Source organism: Apiospora hydei (genome assembly GCF_038363865.1).
Source record: "Apiospora hydei strain CBS 114990 chromosome Unknown utg000009l_segment0_segment0, whole genome shotgun sequence".
Classification (NCBI taxonomy): domain Eukaryota; kingdom Fungi; phylum Ascomycota; class Sordariomycetes; order Amphisphaeriales; family Apiosporaceae; genus Apiospora; species Apiospora hydei.
In genome coordinates this window covers 591,696-608,690 of record NW_027117368.1, presented here as the reverse complement: position 1 = coordinate 608,690, position 16,995 = coordinate 591,696, and the positions used below count along the sequence as shown (strand labels likewise).

The window sequence follows — 16,995 nt, the reverse complement described above, 5'->3', positions numbered from 1 at the left end:
GCAACATGGTAATATTAGTGGCGCACACTTTGTTGTGACCTTGGAGACGACAGCGAGCAGGACGGTGTGGAGATGAATGCTCAATGAAACACGTACTGTGCGTTTCTGCTCAGCCAGTCGGACGCGTTCCATGGTGTGGCTGTGACCGTGTGGCTTCCGTGTGGCTTGATGAGAGCCGCTCGGCTGCTGAGTCAGCCACAGCTCGGCTCAATTTTCAAACAGTCCGCGCGTCGGTTCAAGGTTGTCTGTCTGTCTGCTCCGACCAGAAACGCAAAAACAAAGGGCTCCGGCGACCGCGACAGCTTCCGATCGCACTGCCAACGCCTAATAAACAGTCCAGACCATGACCAAGACCCGTCATCATGGTGTATAATTGGGATGAGTACCATGATGCCTGCTACCGGCTGTACATCGACGAGAAGAAGCCGCTGGAAGAGATCATGCAGATCATGCGGTCCGAGCATGGCTTCGCTCCAAGGTACGGATAAGGGACCCGAATATCTGGCTCCCCTGCAGCAGCCGAGCCCCCCAAGTGGGTGTTTGTCGCTCGCCGGACCCGAGTCCCTTTACCCACTTACTCGTTCGTCTCCATCCAACACGACTGACATGCCGACCCCTTTCCTTTGGCAGCAAACGTGCCTACCAGATTCAATTCCGCCGCTGGGATTTCCCCTCCAAGCAGAACCCGGCTCACAAAATGACCGCCTCGTCGCGAGGATCCAGGAACTATGGGCCAAGAATCTGTCGCAGAAGGACATGCTGCGGGTCCTGACCGAGGAGGATGGCTTCGACATCAAGCACCGGGAGCTCATGAGGGTCCGCTCGCGGAACCGCTGGCTGCTGCGCAAGTCCAACCCGCTACTTTCGGCTGATCCTATGGCTGCCGGCCATGGGGATGGTGAGATAAAGGCCCAGTCTTCCGTGCCGGATCTAACCCTTAGCGACACGGAGGGCGTCGACGAACCCATGTCGGACTCTACCATGTACGAGGACCACGTCCGACCCCAGTCCACTGCGTCGTCGCAAACAACATCTCCGAACTTGGAAGCACCGGCGGCTGCAAGGTTGAATGCGCGGAAATGCCGGCGACGCACCCGAGGAGGGGACAATCTTTCGACAGACACCCCGGGGCCGTCCCGCTTCCCTTCCGAAACCACCATCGATGAGAGCAGAGCGATACTCAATCTGGACGCTGGCCTCTACCGGGAATTGCGACTCAGGTTCGCGCGGATATGCGAGGTAACCGGGGTAAGTAAGAAGACGGCGGCCGGCCCCACGCGGTGGGAAGAGGTCAAAGGCATCCTCATAGGGAAATTGCCCACCTGCAGACGGTCATGTGGGCGAGCCAAGACAATCTCGACGGCAAAAGGCTCGCCCTGGACGTCATATGCACCGACGTCACCAAGCGCATGAGAACGGCGGAGCAGAAGATGTCGATTGCCGAAGCCAAGAACATACTCGAGATCAACCCAGAGGAGTCACGGACCATTCGCCAGGAGTATGTCGCTATCCTCAAGGAAGACAACTTCAGCAACAAGGCCGAGGCGGGAAAAGAGCACTGGGGAGAACTAAAGAGGAAATGGATGTCGACTTCGGCCGTGCTGCCACGAATACTGGCGGCTCCAGGATACAGTGATCCGATGCGCCAACAGAAGCTGGACGCGGTGGAAGTGATGGCCAGCGATATACTCAAGCGACTTCGAGACGATCAGTCGAGGAGGGACCCGAAGAAAGGAGCTGCGTCAAAGCCGTCGATTCACCTTCGAACAGCCACAGAGCGCCGCATGCCGCAGAGGAACGCATTCGGGTCACTGCAGCCACCCCTCCCCATATGTCGCCATCTGACGAATGCTTGGCCGAACCCGACTACGCCCCGATTCAGCAAGCCCATCTGGGATCCACCACCCCCACGACACTGACACTAACACCGGATCCGACAACTCCACAGAGCATGCACATAGATCCTGATACGTCCCCCATCCGGACCTCGGACCATCTCCAGTCTCATGGCCACAGAATGGTGAACGCGCCCCAGCCAGTCCGGAACAGAACTTCTGGACAACCACAGCCACTAGCAGCGAGTCCAGTGCCGAACCATCATCATCATATGATGCCTGGCGCCGTTCTGGACCATAGCCTGCCCATTGATCCGCACATCGACACTACTTCACTCCCGGTTCTATTGGACGGTCCAAACATTGGCGCACATACTCACCACGCTCAGACCCCGTCCTTTATGGCGCCACACTTACCCCAGGCTCAGGCCCAGTCCCTAGCGCCCTCGCATAATTCGTTCGTCGCCAGCCCCTTCCAAACCCAGCCGAGCCCGGCGCCGCCCGTGGCCGTGTACCTGCGGCTCCATCCGTCCTCGCCCATGAACATCGGCCCGCCCATCTGGATCTCGACCTTGACCACCAGAACGTTTGCCGAGCTGCGCCAGATCGCCGTCAAGGAGTTCGCGGGCGCCGCGGTCTGCGAGCGCGTCGAGGGCATCCTGGGCGAGGGCATGACCATCGAGATCAGCCGCGACGACGAGCTGCGGGCCTACCTCGCCGTCGTGGAGGGGCGGGGCGGGTCGGGCCCCAGGGGGCGCCGGGGTTCTTTGTGCAGTTGGTTAATACGGGGTGGAAGGGCTGAGATGAAGCGAAGCCCCTGTTTTCCTGAAGATGATGGCAGATGATGAATGACGTACTGCCAGAGCGCGCTAAGGCTGATATACCCCCGTGGGTGCTGGTTGATCGCCTTGACAGACCTCTTTACGACTATGATGAGTTATGAATGTTGGGGTTTGAGATAAAAAAAGTTTAACAGTAATTAATTGTCTCGCTTTATTTGCGTAACCTTCATCCAATATGCCTGGCGATGCGCGTGATTTGAAGTTTGAACTGCGTGACCACTCCTTTTGTTACGGCGCAGTTTCTCTTTTACCCCCTCACCAGATCGTTGCCCTTTCGTATCGCTAAACTTAGGTGATGCCCAAACTGGGTTGTCTTGGCAGACCTGGCCGCCGCTTCTCTTTATTTCGAGAGATCTTGGGTCTCGAAGTCGGAGTATTGTGGTGATGGGGTAACAACATCGGGGGGCTGGAGAACTGGGGCCGTAAATCTATTCACTCATTCTTCTTTTTCTTCTTCTACTTTTCCCCTGCTCTTTCCCCCTGGCTTAACAGTAGTAGTTGCTGCTCAGTCAGATTAAAAGCCTAGTACACGAAGTGCCTATGAGAACATATATCGTTATTCACAGTTGAAGATTCCGAGGTATGGTGGGTTACCTTAAGAATTGAAAGTCTAATAAGCGCAATATTTCGTAGAATGTGCGTCTCTTCTTTTGTGTGGATGAGAAGGTCGGTATTAACTTTTTTTTCTCTTGTTTTTCCCCCCTTGTTCTTTTGCTCTTCGACTTATACCAGCTTAGGCTAGCAGAAGCAAGTGTCTCAAAACTAAGCAGACTTAACACATGGAGAATGCACAACGAGTTTAATGACAAGGTTTATTGTAGCTAAAATGTTACGAAATCCTGGATGAGTTTCAACCCTGTTTATGGTAGACCATTAACATTAAAAGAAAATAAAATAAAAACTAAAAACCACCCAGCTTAGGGTTCCGCTATTTTTTCCGACGCTCCGCCTGTACCAGAAACGCCTCGGCCGGAACAGATTCCCCTGAATATGCATGGCAAGACAGGGTCATACTCAGCCGCCCTCCTTGCTCGGGACAACGGATACGTGGCGTTTTCCCGGAGATCCTCTCCTCCTCCCCCGCGTTACGACCGTTGCGTCTTCCACGGGGCATCACCACTTAGGAGCCCCCTTGCAGTCCTCATTGCATCTCGATGGGCCGTTGCCGTTGACTATGCAAAAGAAGCGGCAGATCTGTTGTTTCGCGGTTAGTATTATTACCTCGCAGTCAGTGTCGTTGTCGTTGTCGTTGTTGTTGTGGAGTTTTGGCGGGAATGGCAGAGGGATTGTTTTTTCCAAGGTTACGTAGGTATGCAAGGAGTAGATAGGTAGGTAGATAGGGTACTTACGGGACGGAAGAGGGGCGCGAAGATATCCTCTCGCTTCTTCGGGGCGGGAGCGGCGGGCTCGCAGTTGACGCGGCAGGCGTCCATGGTCTCGCCGTTCATGATGCAGGTTTCGTAGCATGGGGTCTGGATGCAGGGGGTTACGCGTTAGCTGTTACTGTATCGCTCAATCTGGACTATCATAGCTTTTTTTCCTTCCTTCCCTTGAATGAGATGGAGGAGGGGGATAAGACGAGGGGAGGGAAGGGGACGGGAGAGAGGACGGGGGAGGGGGAGAGGAGGTAAGGAAGGAGGCTCTTATTTTGTAGGGATAGGTAGGTAAGTAGGTTGCGCATTAAAGACTTACTTCCTCGCCAAAGTAGCCCACGGGGGCCTCAGGCATGGGAGTGGGCGCGGCGGCTTGGGCGTTGACGACGCCGGAGTCGTAGGCGCTGGCATAGGCGCCGGAGGGGTGGGCGCTGGGATGGGCGCCGGAAGGATGGGCGCTCACGTGGGAGGGAGAGGCATGCCTGAGGCCAAAGGGGGAGGCGTTGGCCACGGCCGCGACGGCCAGGGCGAAGGCAACTGCGGGCTGCATGATGATGATGGGTGGACGAAGGTAATTTGGTTTTTGGCTGGTGAGGGTTTGGGTGTGAATGTGAGTGGTGTGAGTGGTGTATGTGTGTATGCGTGTGTGATGCTGAGAGGAGGAAGTTTCAAGCAGATGGGAAAAGGGAAGGAGGGAGGTATATATATACGAGGCATGGAGGCGTCGAGTCGTGGAGGCGTTGGAGATACCGTGGTTGACCGGAGGGTGGAAAGGAGAGAGAGGGTTTACGTGGTCCCTGGCTGGTTCGGCGGCTATTGAGATATACTTTTTCGGGGGGCGACCTGCGGGAGCTGTAACTATGCAAGTAGATAATTATTCGAGTTTGGGGAGTGAGTGAACGGCCAGGCTATGGCTTTCTCTATCAGTCCTGTTGTTTGCCTTTTCTTTGAGTTTGTTTAGTTCTTTTGCTTTTCTGCTCATACCAGCGCAGGCCAGCATTGCCTTTTCCTTTGGGTCACTTGCTGGTGCTGGCCTGCGCTGGTATGAGTCGAAAAAAAAGTTTTTTTTCCCTTTGGAACCGGATAATGGATACATAATGTGTGTAAGATCTACTTTGTAAATGGAAAAGGAATTAACTTAATGGGCTATCTTAACTACAGTTTTCAAGAGGCGCAATAGTATGTATATAAGAAAAATAGGAATAGAGAGATAATTAAAGAGTGTGGAAAGTTTTCTCAGTTCCGGGTGTGTGTATATTTATCTGTATATCTAAATTATATCTATAGGCGCAGGGATGCCAGATTCTGTAAAGGTTCCAAGGGAGCAGGCTTAAAACACGTGGTATCTCTAGTGCGTTGTGTTTACTATGTCTTTATCAACATATGATAATCGTGCATATTGGAATACTTCTAAGGAGTAACGAAATGTGACGAGTTCACATACAGCGTCTAGTCAGGTGAACACATCACTAGTCAAAACATGCTCAACTGCAAAAATAAAAGTAAAACATGATTTCAAGCTAGCTAGCTGCATTGCGATCCTCTCAGCAACAGCATGCCGTCTTTGTACTGATTCCCACATCGCTGTCATCCCAGGTAATCCTCAAACAATCCAACCACTAGACGAAATCGTCGTAACCAAAATGGGTTATAAAAGAAACATTGAACTCAACGACCGGCTTTATTCTAATAAGGTCGTCATGCTCAGGGTAACAGCGAGTTTACAGCAAGACCGTCCTGTCATTAGGCGGCGTCAAGGATGGCCTTGAGCAGCGCACTCTGTTTTTTTCAATTTAGTTAGACACCGTTGAGTCGTTGCGAGGAAGTCACGAGAAAAAGGGAGAAAAGGGGACCAGAACACGAAACTTACCTGGCACAACATGCTGCATGTCTTGGAGCTGATACCAAGATCGTCGACACACACCTCCTCGCACCCCTAGTGTAGTTCATAAGTCAGTTGAACGCTGTCAAGTCTGCTGAGCGGAACGGGAGGGAGCGACAGAAGGGGGGAAACGGGAGACAGAGTTAAGAAAAGGGAGTGAGAGGGAAAAGAGGGAGGGGAGAAGAAGAAGAAAAATAATAGAAGAGAAGGGCCTTGGAGGACGCTCAGCAACAAGACTTACATCAAGCCATTCTTCCTGCTCGTCCTTGGGAGGGCCGTGGGGGAAAAAGGACAGGGATAAGCGCATTTTGCGAGGAGGGTCGGGGTACTGGTGATGGTGTTGGTCGACTTTGCGGGATCTGGTCGTGAGTGATGTGAAAGAAGGAAGAGTCGGATCTCAAACGGATGCGAGGAAGTTGTTGCCTTTTAGCTTGTTCATCTCGAGAAGAATTGATGCTAAGATGATAGCTGGAAAGAAATGAATAACCCCGCAGGCAGTTGAGCAAGAGCCATCGTCTTCGGTTTGAAAGGACCAAGAAGGTACGTGAATTATAGACTGATGGTACTTTTTATGTACATTGATGGCTGCATTGGCCTCTGTATTATCGAATTAACACTCCTCCAGAACTAAGCCCAGCTCTCACAAATCCTCTCAACAAGATGCACAGGGTAGTGTGGCCATGGATGCCACGTTCATAGAGACGACTCTATAGTACACTCAGAAGGCGTCAGTATCGCAAACAAGAGCAGACGAGGTAAACAAACCGCCCAGCAAGGTGTGATGGAAAGCAGACGGTTGAGAAACCCACTCCCTCACCCTCTCTAACGGGTCGCGTGGCCAGTCTTTTGGCCATCTGGCGCCTCGGGGCAATCCATCGAGCAAGTTAATTGCCCGTTGATGGCGATGTAACACGTCTTCTCGCATATCTGTCCAGTACTTGTCAACATGGTCACACCCCACAACCTTTTTGGACAAACGAACACGGGGTATAAAATCACAAAACAGAAACAAAAGTGAAAGTAGGGAAGTTATCAACACCTTGGTGGTCCACAGGAGAGAGAACGAGAAAGAAATGAGGAGCTTACCTCATCGCCGTAGTCCTTCGATGTGGGTAGAGCAGCAGTGAGGGCAGCTGCGACCAGCGCGAGAAAGAGGGCTGTGAAGTGCATTATGACGAGATATGGATGCGATTTTTTTCTCTCTTTCTCCTTTCAATCTCGCTGTCGGGGGGTTCCTTCTAGGGTCTCTTTGGCCAGTCTGGATATGGTACGTCGTTTTGTGGCTAGGCCAAGGAATCTTTCGCCGTGTTACTTGCAGTGAATTGTCTGTGATGAAGAAAACACGGTCTGATTGAGGCTTCTCTATTCAGTTCTTATTATACGATGACAGCGAGGGAACCCCGTAGGACTTGTGATTCATCAGGAGACGATAAACAGGAACGCCGATATGGTGCAATGGGAAGTTGAACCCAGTCCTGCAGATCCTGTGTCCCGCTGGCCCAGCCACAAACAGCCAACAAAATAGCTGCCGCCGTAAAGGATGGCTTCCTTTGGCAGGCTAATATAGCGCCCCTATTGTATATTGTCATGCTGCGCCGCCTTGACCGAGACCTTATGTCGGTTTCTTCTGCCCCTGAGTCCTCAAGTGCAAGTGCATAGCGAATCTACGAGCATCCAGATCCAAGCCCCGAGGCGACATGAGCTCGGAGGATGAGGAGACGGCGATCTAAATCCATCAAGGATCGTGCATGCAGGAGCGTCGACAATGCACTCTCAATGCTCAAAGAGCTGGCCTGAACTTTCCAATCCTGCGCGTCCAAGAGAAAGAAAAGCAGAGTGCTGGGATACCGGACGGATTGCAGCACTTTTACGCCCCTCAAGGTAATGTCACGCCTATCCGAAGCGATTGATTCAGTGTCGTAACAGCGTCTCTATGTATCATGTGCCATCCAGTTTTTCATGGAGGGAATTGTGTCCCCACGGGGTCAGCTCTTTTGGGGGCCAAATTTGGTGGTTCGCTTTGTTAGTTTGCCCAAGAACGCCGCACTTCACCAAGCTGCACACACACGTCAGTCAAAGCGAGGACGCATTGCCCCTTGATTGATGCTCGGAGGTTTAAATAGTCCAGATGAATGGATCCGGGCATTGCTGCCGAGAGATCGCCGGCACGCGCCCAATCTCGGTTGAGGTCGCTGTACGTGGTCCTTTCCGGCATTGCAGGTGGGGGAGGGCCTGATGGATACATGTAGCTGTTCATCTCCAACACTTTCGAACTGAACTGATTCCCATTGACCTTGAAATAGAGATATTGCTCATTGGTATTGCCCATCAGTATAGGTATAGGTATGTATGTAAATTTATTTAAAATAGTTAGGCGATCAAACTGATGGCAAATTGCAGCACGCCATCTCTGTGTCTTGGTCTCGGCCACCCACATGCCATTGGGGGAAGACAGCGACACCCCGCTCCGGACGGGAAAGGTGTGGAGGTGTGGAGCTGCTGAGGTAGTGTCTTGGTGTCCTGGTGGGCTGGCTTTACAGGGGACTGCAGCTGCAACCTCCTCCCACTCTCGCTGTATCGGGCCAAAAGCTCTTATCGCGCGCCCGAAGTCGTGATTTTCTACCGAATTGACGAGCTTCCACCGGCCAACATTTCCGGCCACATCCCGCCCATCCCGACTCCCCCCTCGAACCGCAGACGCCCCGGAGACAATGCTCACTCGGAGGTGATACTTAATTGACCATTGGTTTCCCAAGAGCCCGATATACTGCCACGCCCCGTCTTGCGACAGAGCCAAAGCCAAACCCGACACCATGTTACGAAGCTTCGGCGCCGCCACGAGCACGAGCTCCCCGGCTCGCGCTGCAGCCGCTGCAGCACGATCGCGATGCCCCAACAGCCTCCTCGCCCGCTCGTCTCTGCGATGTTATGCGACAGAAAAGGAAGGATCCAACGGCCCAAGCTTCAAGGGCCAGATGCTGGAGAGTATATCGTCACGTATCGTCCGCGAGAGGAAAGAACGGGGAGAAGTTCGCCGTGCAAAGAGAGAACGCCGCCGGCTCGAGGAACTGGGCCATCACTTTCAGTATGTCGCTGCGATTGGCTCTTTTTCTACACTGCTATTGCCTCCAATCCCTCTCGCGCCAAGCCACTGCTTTCCGTGAAGCTGGAGATGGCACGATCCCCGCATGCATGCGAAGGCTCCAGAGCTAACCACCACTCTTCTCTTGTACAGTGTTCGTCGCCGGTGTTGCTGGTGCCTACTGGATGGGCACCCTGAGTCCCCAGGATCCCGACCCCCACTCGACTGCTCCCCTGTCGCAAGCTCGTCCTTTGCGACACAACCTGGGCAAGGCCAACCTTGAGGCGGCCTGGACCGACTTCGCCGATATTGTCGGCAAGGAAAACATTAGCACCATCGACCATGACTTACATACACACTCCATCTCCGACTGGTCCTCCTACCGCGCCCACGACTCCGAGCGGCCCTTCGCCGTCGTATACCCCGCCACCACCGACGAGGTCTCCCGCATCATGAAGGTCTGCCACTCGCGCAAGATCCCCGTCGTCGGCTACAGCGGCGGCACCAGCCTCGAGGGCCACTTCACCCCCACCCGGGGCGGCATCTCGGTCGACTTCAGCCGCATGGACAAGGTCATCAGCCTGCACAAGGACGACCTGGACGTCGTCGTCCAGCCCGCCGTCGGCTGGGAGCTCCTGAACGAGCAGCTGGCCCAGGACAACCTCTTCTTCCCGCCCGACCCGGGCCCGGGCGCCATGATTGGCGGCATGATCGGCACCGGCTGCAGCGGCACCAACGCCTACCGCTACGGCACCATGCGCGAGTGGGTCCTCTCGCTCACCGTCGTGCTCGCCGACGGCACCGTCATCAAGACGCGCCAGCGGCCCCGCAAGTCCTCGGCCGGCTACGACCTGACCAAGCTCTTCATCGGCAGCGAGGGCACCCTCGGCCTCGTCACCGAGGCCACCCTCAAGATCACCGTCAAGCCCCAGAGCACGAGCGTCGCCGTCTGCTCCTTCGGCACCATCCGGCAGGCCGCCGACTGCGTCGCGCGCGTCGTGGGCGACGGCGTGCCCGTGGCCGCCGTCGAGATCCTCGACGACGAGCAGATGAAGTGCATCAACCACGCGGGCATGACCAAGAAGGTCTGGAAGGAGTCGCCGACGCTCTTCTTCAAGTTCAGCGGCACCGAGCGCGGCGTCAAGGAGCAGATCGAGCTGGTGCAGAAGATGGCCCGGTCGACGGGCAGCCAGAGCTTCGAGTTCGCCAAGACGGAGGAGGAAAAGGCCGAGCTCTGGAGCGCGCGCAAGGAGGCCCTCTGGAGCACGCAGGCCATGGCCAAGGAAGGGGACCGCGTCTGGACGGGCGACGTGGCCGTGCCCATGAGCCGCCTGCCGGAGCTCATCGAGCTGACCAAGGACGACATCAAGCGGAGCGGCATGTACGGCACCATTGTCGGCCACGTCGGCGACGGCAACTTCCACATCATCCTGCTCTCCAACGACCAGCAGCGGCTCGACGCCGAGGACCTGGTCCACCGCATGGTGAAGAAGGCGGTCGAGATGGAGGGGACCGTCACGGGCGAGCACGGCGTCGGTCTGGTCAAGCGGGATTACTTGCCTCACGAGTTGGGCGATACTACCGTGGATACCATGCGAAAGGTTTGTTCTTCTTCCCCCTACACAGACAATACTTATCCCCTGCCACGCATTTGCTCGTACCGATTGAGTGAGATGGGATTGCTAACATATCGCAACACGCAAATAGCTCAAACTGGCTCTCGATCCTCTCTGCCTACTGAACTGCGACAAGGTCATCAGGATCCAGAAGCCGAAGGCCGGTGAGGTGGCCGAGTGGTAGACTGGGGGAGGATGGTGTAGTAACATCTGGCCGGTATTGTGTCGTGCCTTGGACTGCTGGTTGCAACGTGTATATAAACGAACGCCATCTCCATATGAAACGGACAAAGCCAAATACAAGAAGAATACAACAACAGCAAATTTCGAGCCCAGCGACCAGCGGTGTGGGTAAAGAGGCAATGTGCCAGAGGTGAAAGGCTTCGGCATCGTACACAGACAATATCTGTAGAATCCTCACAGGTAGACCGACACTGGGACTGGGACTTACGATGGTGGAAAGATCATCATGTGTTTCAGATACAGATCGTTGGGGATCCGTCTCCTTAAATCACATGACTATCGTAGTATAGCTTCGATGCTGGATCGTACTTACTCCCACTGATATACGTGTTATACAGATACGTGTTTATGATTATGTTTTATCCTATCTGGATGCATCCCACTATATTAGAGTAAAAAGCGCTTGCCAAGGGAATAGGGAAGATCTCATTTAATAAAGGGCCCCTTTTACTCATGCGCTTTTTATAATACATGCTCATACCTGCTGGCACTGGGAATTGGTGTAAAAGGGGGTGGTGTGGAAAATATAAATGCCCCTATGATTTATTATATTACCACGGTGAATACGAGTCAATGGGAAGCGCGCTTTAAGCTTGCCTAGCTCCGTCAGATTTGAAACCGCGATATGTTTTAATGGCTGCCTGCCGCTAGACAAAAGACTTCCGTGATTGACAAAATCCTGCATCTCTAAAACGTATCAAGTGCGTAAGCTGTGTCGCGTACAACGTCGTTGCCTAATGTCCGGCAAGGCAGTGGTATTATCTGGCGAGCATTATAATAATCTAAATCCATCCAAATTCATCCCTTTGATAGCAGATGCCACTACTGAATTGACGCTATACACAGCAACGACCTTCGTGCATATATTGCTTCTGCCCGCTCTTCGCAATGGCCATGCCACCATCTCAGATTCTGCTGTTCGACCAGCCGCGTTCTGCCGGTAAGCCCTCATCGTTTGATATAAAATAGCACACAGCACCCCCGATCGCATTGCTAAAACATAGTAATTGCTTCCAGCTCAACTGCTGGGCCGCATACTCAGCAAGCAGCCAAACCTCCAGATACTCGACAACACGTTTGGCCCGGCCCGAGGGGCGCAGGTCGAATGGTTGATGGGTGAAGCCTGGGCCGACGGCATGTCGAGCGATGCGCGGTCTGCTTTTGATAGGGCGATTGAAAAGGGCGTGTCGGCTTGGCGGTTGGCTCTCCAGGATTGTCGTGACAAGGTAAGTAGATTTAGACCTAGACCTAGACCCCCCCCATTTCCATGGTTTCGGTAAGAAGACTTACCCGGGTTCTTACAATTGAATAAGGGGAAAACACTGCTCCTGCAAGACCATCCGTTCTCTTTAGTATCCCCGGAGAAGGTGCTCAAGGTCATCCACAACCCATCACCCACCGAGTCCGAAATAGTAGCAGCCGGAGTAGCAGCGGCAGGCGGAGACAGTGGCAATAACATCGGCAAGTCCAGCAGCGACGAGAGGGGCAAGGGAGCTCTGTGCGACGCTCTGCTAGAGTCCATCGACAGCGTGAACCCGATCCCGGACGACCTCCTCTTCGCCTCCGGCACCATCCCCGTCCTCACGATCCGCGACCCGCGCCTGGCCGTGCCCTCGGCCTACCGCGTCCTCGGCGCCCTGGGCCTCCCAGCGGCAGCGGCCGGCCCAACTTCCTGATCAGCACGAGCACGCTCTGGGTCCGCGGCGCGTACGAGGCCTACCGGGCACGGGGCGGGGGAATCGAGCCGGTCGTCGTGGACGCGGACGACCTCATGACGCAGAGTCCCGAGTTCGCGCGCTGTTTGTGTGCGCGGCTCGGCCTCGACCCGGCGCGGGCTTGCTTGGTGTGGGAGGCGCCGGCTGCGGAGGAGAGGGGCGGGTTGCATCCGGCGTACTACGCGAGCCAGCGGTTCTTGATCGAGTCTTCGGGGGTCGATGCGAGCCGGGCGGGCAGTAATAGGGATCTTGACGCGGAGATGCGAGGTTGGGAGGCGGAGTTTGGGGAGGATGTGGGAATGGTTCGGGAGATGGTGGACTTGGCTATGCCGCACTACCGGTATCTCTACGAGCGCCGGTTCACGATGTGAAGCCACGTGGACTTGGGGCAATCGTATGTTGGGTTATCATAGCGAGCTATATGGGGTGACTTTTGTCGTCGGGTATCTCCTTTGCGTGAAAGTAGTTAGTGCCGAGTTTTCATAGCATATATTTGGGTAGCTAGTTGACTATACCATTGTGATGCTCTGATTGTTGACTGCGCTATGTATATCAGGTAAGTATATCAAAAACATATCAATATGACTGCAATACTTTGAATATACCAACTTCTCTTGCAGTACGCAGTGATGAATAAATAACATAGGTAATCCGAATTTGGTGTAGCTTTGACTTTCCGCAACGAAAGTTGCCCAGTCCAATGTTCGCAGTGTGACTGGCCCCCAAGGATGTAGATACCGTATGACAGATCTGACGCCAACTGTTGTAGGCACTAGAAGCAACGCTTTCCTTTTGGCAAACACCGCCCTGGAAGCTCCGCTACTAGTGGCAGATCGGTGTGTCCGAGGACCTGTTCTGCAGACGTACATGGGTAACAGCCGAGCAACCTACCGGGAAAATGTGCACCATTATTCAAGTCCGTTGTTCGAGATACCTCCGCTCTGAGTGGCGTTCTAAGTATCTGGAAGATACAATGGCCGTTTGTAGTCGTGTAGAAGTCTGTCAGTCGTCTTGGTACCCCTCCAGGCCGTAGCCTGATTTTTCTACCGAGCATCTTCATAAATGGGCTCTTCCACGTAATTTCTATGCAGTTCGACTCTTTCAGTTTCCGGGGATTTCAGTCCGGCTGGAACAGCACGTGAAGAGGAAAACTGGAAAGCAGGCCTGGGGGTAGCCGAGTGCTTGACGTACACCCAACCCACTCTCATCGGACTTAAAATATCCACATCCTCGTGTCTTATTGCTTCTACTAGGATCTTTGCATCTCGTCCACAGTGACGGAGATGCATGTGACCGGGGACTTTGGTCCGGCTTTTTCTTTTTTCCTTTTCTATAGCAGGGAGAACTTTTGACCTCTGTGAGGAAGAGACAAGGGGAAAGCCCCAAATTTTGACATGGAACCTTCAATATTGCTGCCTGCGTTGCAGGAGGCAATCACAAAGTCCCCAGAACCTGGAAAGAAGAGTACTTGATCGCCACTACTTCCAAGATTCCTTGGCGGATAGATCCAGGGCGCGCTAAGGATCCATCCCGCAAAAGCAGGGATCGCCACCGATGTGACTCTAGAGTTCCAGCCGAGAGAAGACGGAAAACCCCAGAGCCCATATGTCGGTCGGCCTTGGATTGTCCTCGAGTACCCTGTCCTCACGCACGAAGCTCTCGCTCCTTAGCTCTTGGCGAAAAGGGGGACCGAAACTACCATGAGCTTCATGTACCAGCTGAGAGAGCCATGTAGCCAGTATATCCCGCCATCGCTAGCAGCTTCACTCCCACCGCAGTGAAGTAGATTTATTCAGTTTGAGGAGTCTTCCGCCATGTTTTGGTACCTGGTGGACTTTGCCGTCTGCGGTAACAGACTGCAGATCATGGAGTGGGCTGAAGGGATCTTGCCTGCACATCTAGGCAGGGAGTCAGGAGGGGAAGGAGAACTGCGCATCGTGTAATTACCCAGTCTGTCGTACGTTTGAGAGCCAGATAGAATCCTTCTCCTCGGTTAAATCATCCTCTTCTCACATTTCGCTTTGGTTGATACCCAGTAGATACGCTTGGGCATTTCAGCGCGTTGCAAATGCGTCATGCCCCTGGCGCCGCATCTTATTTTTGAGTTGTGTCGATCACCTCGTCCGATATTTTCTTGCGACGAAAGTCCGACTGTGCTCAAACCACTGATTTTTACTTGCACGTCACGAGATAAGATTCATGTACCTTGCATCCTTTCCCTCTGGGTTACACGTCTCAAGTTTAAGGTTTGTCGTAGATCAGACGGTAAGTAGTGGTTTTTCGCATCTTACACAAGCCAAAGCTCTCAAGGTGAGCGGCCATTTGTTGGCACGTGAGCTGAAAGCCCGGCTACTCATACCGACCGCGTCGGTTATAACTCTCGAGTTGGTGATTTTCACAAAATAGCCGGCGCTGGTGTTGAGGCTGGAACCGACGCTGGCACACAAACGAAAGAGTTTAAAGCGCCCAGCGAATACTGCAACAACAGCACCTCTTGAAGTCGCAAGTCGTTCGGTTTCGATTAATTCAAATGCACACCCGAACAGCCCAGCTCGCGTAGCTACAATGCCTGGTAGTTGCAAGCGAACAAACGCGCCGGTGGCCGCCTAAAGCTCTTGTTTTGTCGGAGAGTTGCAATGTGACTTTCTGGCTTGTAAACAACATCGCTTCAGCTATTTGAGCATATAGCCAGTGTATTATAGAGGGGGGTAGTCACCCTTCAGCATGCAGATAAATACCAGCCTACTGCCCTGATATTCACGAGATCGACAGCTCTTCATCGCCCACCCACCAAGCTTCCCATTGACTGGCAAGCTGCATCTCATCATCTATCAGACTCATTCTCACTATTTCGAATAACTTGGACTAAGCGTCTTACCATCAAATTTCTACAATGTCTCCAATTCACTTCTCACTGCGACAGGCCGCCGTTGCGCTCCTGATTGCTTCCTCTGCCGCTTCAGCTAAACAGGCCGAATCTGATACTCAGGAGTTAGCTCGTAAGCAAACCCATATCCTATGCCACCTCTGAGTGTTGCTGGAAGTCAATTTTGATCGATCTCTAACGTAACGCCAGATGCCGCTGCGGCTGATGCATGCGCTTGCCCGCCGCCTCCAGCCTGCGCTCCATGTGCTGCTGCCGCTGACGTGTCGACGGGCTTGACTCAGTCGGGGCCCACGAACAGTTCGGCCGCGGCCGCGGCGGCAGCTGACCATGCGGATCTGTCTGCGGAAGTGGACGAAGAAGTCGACGCTGCAACCTCGGCCGCTGCTACCGAAGAGGATGAGGGGGAAAGCGATGAGGAGGATGATGACGAAGACGATGAAGATGAAGATGATGACGACGAAGAAGATGACGATGACGAGAGCGACGACGAGGATGATGACGATGACGAAGATGATGAAGAGGAGGACGAAGAAGAGGAGACCCAGTCTGCCGACTTCACGACTGCTGTCACGGCCGCCTCGGGAAAACGTGGGCTGCGAGTAGGACCCGCAGAGAAAAGAGGCACCGAAACCGGGTCTGCCGACTTCGCGGCCGCTACGGCCGTGTCAGCGAGGCGTCGGGCAGCTGGGCGCTACGCACGCGCTGCGGGAAGCCATTGGTTGTGAGGAGGCTACATAACATATCTTCGACTCACCTTGTTGTGGTCGAGAGGCCGGACGCTGGGAGGCGCGGGACGCAATACTCCCCATGGCCGAACCATTGTATTATAACTACTACCTACTTATTGCTTTATTGAACTGGTACTGGCATAGATGCGTAGCTTCGCGGTCGGGGATAGGCGATAATGGCTTGCTTGAATCATTCATCAGATCTCCTGGTTTCACGGAAGCCGGCTGCGCTCAGACATTGGGCTTGACTTTGACATACGCCTTGCAGGTGCAGACTTGGCAAACATAGGATGAGATCCACCACGAGGCGTTTCCCAGCCACCATTTATTTTAGCTACTTATGTTGTGGAATGTCAGTACGACGCAACGTGCGTTAGTTTAACTCTCCTCGCCAGGGATCCTATTTAGAGTAACAGGGTTAAATTAGCCCCTCAGGGGTAGTAGCATGTCTCTTCTTCGGCGTTACGAGTCTCCATACGCGTTAATAGAGTGATAGGTTTCATTCAAGCCAAAACTAGTCATGAACCAGACGCAAGTGCTCTTCGTCCCAACATAGGCCACGCTTGGAGGTGCACCACCAGCTCTTCTTGATACATCTGTGGGATGCCTATGTTACCGACGCTGTCAGGCGTGATCTCAACTTGAATAGTGGCCATTGTCCATGAATCACTACACCGAGCTTTTGGTGTTGGGACCATTCTCGTACAGCATGGCATCCTCAAAAGGCTAGCAACTCGAACAACGGCAGTCTCAATGAGACACAGCCCGCTCCTTTTGAACCTGTCATGTAAA

General features: G+C 53.6%; 7 protein-coding genes across 7 annotated transcripts; 5 read left to right on the top strand and 2 right to left on the bottom strand.

Annotated features, from left to right (window-relative positions):
• Positions 1 to 362: 362 nt before the first annotated feature.
• PG997_011953 (uncharacterized protein) lies at positions 363 to 2,596 on the top strand (the record flags this gene model as incomplete). The annotated part of the gene is made up of 4 exons (XM_066816268.1): positions 363 to 478; positions 534 to 1,248; positions 1,329 to 1,711; positions 1,771 to 2,596. Coding segments are annotated over 4 exons (2,040 nt in total), but the record flags the coding sequence as incomplete, so codon positions are not given.
• A 1,382-nt stretch (positions 2,597 to 3,978) lies between these two features.
• Positions 3,979 to 4,600, bottom strand: PG997_011952 (uncharacterized protein; the record flags this gene model as incomplete). Its single annotated transcript, XM_066816267.1, has 2 exons — positions 3,979 to 4,149; positions 4,370 to 4,600. The coding sequence occupies 2 exons, from the start codon at positions 4,598 to 4,600 to the stop codon at positions 3,979 to 3,981; spliced, it is 402 nt and encodes a 133-aa protein (XP_066661959.1).
• Positions 4,601 to 5,793: 1,193 nt separating this feature from the next.
• On the bottom strand, positions 5,794 to 7,102 carry PG997_011951 (uncharacterized protein; the record flags this gene model as incomplete). Its single annotated transcript, XM_066816266.1, has 4 exons — positions 5,794 to 5,829; positions 5,921 to 5,986; positions 6,174 to 6,260; positions 7,019 to 7,102. The coding sequence occupies 4 exons, from the start codon at positions 7,100 to 7,102 to the stop codon at positions 5,794 to 5,796; spliced, it is 273 nt and encodes a 90-aa protein (XP_066661958.1).
• Positions 7,103 to 8,745: 1,643 nt separating this feature from the next.
• PG997_011950 (putative D-lactate dehydrogenase (cytochrome)) lies at positions 8,746 to 10,814 on the top strand (the record flags this gene model as incomplete). Its single annotated transcript, XM_066816265.1, has 3 exons — positions 8,746 to 8,917; positions 9,168 to 10,615; positions 10,722 to 10,814. The coding sequence occupies 3 exons, from the start codon at positions 8,746 to 8,748 to the stop codon at positions 10,812 to 10,814; spliced, it is 1,713 nt and encodes a 570-aa protein (XP_066661957.1).
• Positions 10,815 to 11,761: 947 nt separating this feature from the next.
• PG997_011949 (uncharacterized protein) lies at positions 11,762 to 12,549 on the top strand (the record flags this gene model as incomplete). Its single annotated transcript, XM_066816264.1, has 3 exons — positions 11,762 to 11,813; positions 11,891 to 12,099; positions 12,187 to 12,549. 3 exons carry the CDS (start codon positions 11,762 to 11,764, stop codon positions 12,547 to 12,549), a joined length of 624 nt encoding a protein of 207 aa, XP_066661956.1.
• Positions 12,550 to 12,644: 95 nt separating this feature from the next.
• PG997_011948 (uncharacterized protein) lies at positions 12,645 to 12,959 on the top strand (the record flags this gene model as incomplete). Its single annotated transcript, XM_066816263.1, has 1 exon — positions 12,645 to 12,959. One exon carries the CDS (start codon positions 12,645 to 12,647, stop codon positions 12,957 to 12,959), a length of 315 nt encoding a protein of 104 aa, XP_066661955.1.
• Positions 12,960 to 15,481: 2,522 nt separating this feature from the next.
• PG997_011947 (uncharacterized protein) lies at positions 15,482 to 16,200 on the top strand (the record flags this gene model as incomplete). The annotated part of the gene is made up of 2 exons (XM_066816262.1): positions 15,482 to 15,587; positions 15,665 to 16,200. 2 exons carry the CDS (start codon positions 15,482 to 15,484, stop codon positions 16,198 to 16,200), a joined length of 642 nt encoding a protein of 213 aa, XP_066661954.1.
• Between the last annotated feature and the right edge of the window lie 795 nt (positions 16,201 to 16,995).